The 2,047-nt window shown below is 36.2% G+C and overlaps 1 protein-coding gene across 1 annotated transcript; it reads right to left on the minus strand.

Annotated features, from left to right (window-relative positions):
* Positions 1-166: 166 nt before the first annotated feature.
* LOC104916694 (lysine-specific demethylase 3B-like) lies at positions 167-2,013 on the minus strand. Its single transcript, XM_010727709.3, has 2 exons — positions 1,476-2,013; positions 167-531 (listed from the first exon to the last, which is right to left on the minus strand). The coding sequence occupies exons 1-2, from the start codon at positions 1,663-1,665 to the stop codon at positions 182-184; spliced, it is 540 nt and encodes a 179-aa protein (XP_010726011.2). The 5' UTR covers positions 1,666-2,013; the 3' UTR covers positions 167-181.
* Positions 2,014-2,047: the final 34 nt, after the last annotated feature.

A 2,047-nucleotide genomic window follows, 5' to 3' on the forward strand; every position in this document is an offset into this window, starting at 1 on the left:
GGATCATCAATTGAACAGTTTAAAGGCTATACTTAACTCATTTTCTTGGTCTCTCAAAAGGAACAGCTTCTCCACAGCAATAGCAAACCAAATCAAAACTAACAATTAGCATCGAAATGATCTACAACTTTCTGGGATGGCAGACTCAGCTAAATACTGTATTTGTTTCAATATTTGAGAATTAGATACTACAAAAAAATTTAAACAAAAACTGTTGGATCATGAAATTCTTTTCTAGAACAGACACAGTTGAAGGAATTACAAAAGTACTTACCGTAGAAGTTGCAGAAAAAACTGGAGGAAAGGGGATTCCTGTGTCTAATGGAACCTGAGGAAGCTTTCCTGGCCCTGTGTGTAGGAGATCTCTGAGGCTGGAGCCTTCAGCTTTGTTGCTAGATGTCACTGGGCCCAACAACAGGCTATTAAACAGCTTTGGGGTTAGCGGGGAAACCTTTGTACTGGAGTTGAAGGAATCCAATCCAAAGGGTGAGTGGGATTCTTTATTAAGCACTGACCTCAGCGACCCTGATTCTGTAAGAAAAATAATGACATTGAGAAAAAAATGGAAGGCAAAGTTCAAATGACCATGAAGCTCTCTGAGGTAAGTTGCTCTTGCATCAAATATGATGCTGACAGAATCATGTGGTAAATCATTATTCCAACAGTGAATATCACCTCAAAGAGAATCACAAAAACATCTTATTTCAGACACATTTTACTCTTAGCACACTGTTAAGGTTTTGAGCAACACTGTAGATTATCTGATCTGAAAGTAACATTCAATAGGCCACAACTTTATAATCTGTTTAATTATAAAAAACTGCCTTGACATTCTGAATTAATTTTTCAATATGAATTACTTCAATGTTAACTGCTAAGCCATGCAAAACCAGTTAGAAATTCAAGAACATTCAACACTAACATAGTTTTTGCTAGACATGTGGACAAGAATAAATTCTGTTAGTTGTGCTGTGACAACTGGAAGGCGTACATAGTAAACAACTATTTTCAGACTGGTAATTATAGTTATCTACTGAATACTAAAAGAAGTTATAAGCTCTCATTTAACTCTTCAAATAGGTATTGAGCAATTAGAGCCTAAGAAATGCACTCTTCATACTGTGCACTGAGCAGATTTGTTTACTTCAGTAATTAATAAATTCACAAATCTGTGTCTGAAATGAATCATTATCAATTTACATCAAGATACCAGCTGGTTATTACTTCGAAAATAAATATACTGGCAATTAGATAAACTGGGGAGTCACAAGACAGCATTTTTCTCTCCAGCTATATCATTATCATCCTATTTTTCCATATTCCTAAGCCTGTAAGAAAAACATTTTCTTCTTTCAACATGAATTGAAGAAAAATTTTTATACTAAGACTAAGCACTCTCGTGAAGAATAGTAACCAAGCAGCACATGAACATTTATTTTTTACTTCCACCCCCAGAAGGCGTGTGTTCTGCTCACCTTTTGTTTCTTCTTTCGCTTTTTGTGTTGCTAAGTCTGCAAGCCAGTGTAAGGCTGATGACGGGGCTGTTTCTGAGCAAAGTGGTCTGTTGGTCTTTGTTTCAGCAGTGTTACTGATTGATAATATCTCTGTTTTTGCAGGCTCTTCTATCCTACTATCATTTGCTTCAGATTTTGGAACACTGTCCATTTCTAACTGCCCCACTCCTGCTGCTCCTGCTCCAGTGGAAAAGGTGCTCTCATTTCCAGAGACCGATGCACTGGGATTAACAGTTGGAAGCTAAAACAAAAACAAACATCTGCTAAAAGCTGAATAAAGGGAAGAACTTACCTTGAAAACATTTATTCAATATACTGGGTTTTGGTTGGTCATTTGTGTCAAGTAAACAGCAGTGCTCCTTCGTGCTTATGTAGTAGCAGAGTACGAAAGCTTGTTCTCTGTGTATATTAGTGTATATCCTTTATCCTCTGTATATATTAGAGTGTATATCCTTGTACTGTAGCCTCAATTTTTATCATTTACTGCTTAGCAAGTTTCTTGGTTTTCTTTTCTTTTTTTTTCTTTTTTTTGT

This window comes from Meleagris gallopavo, unplaced genomic scaffold (genome assembly GCF_000146605.3).
Source record: "Meleagris gallopavo isolate NT-WF06-2002-E0010 breed Aviagen turkey brand Nicholas breeding stock unplaced genomic scaffold, Turkey_5.1 ChrUn_random_7180001929950, whole genome shotgun sequence".
NCBI lineage: Eukaryota > Metazoa > Chordata > Aves > Galliformes > Phasianidae > Meleagris > Meleagris gallopavo.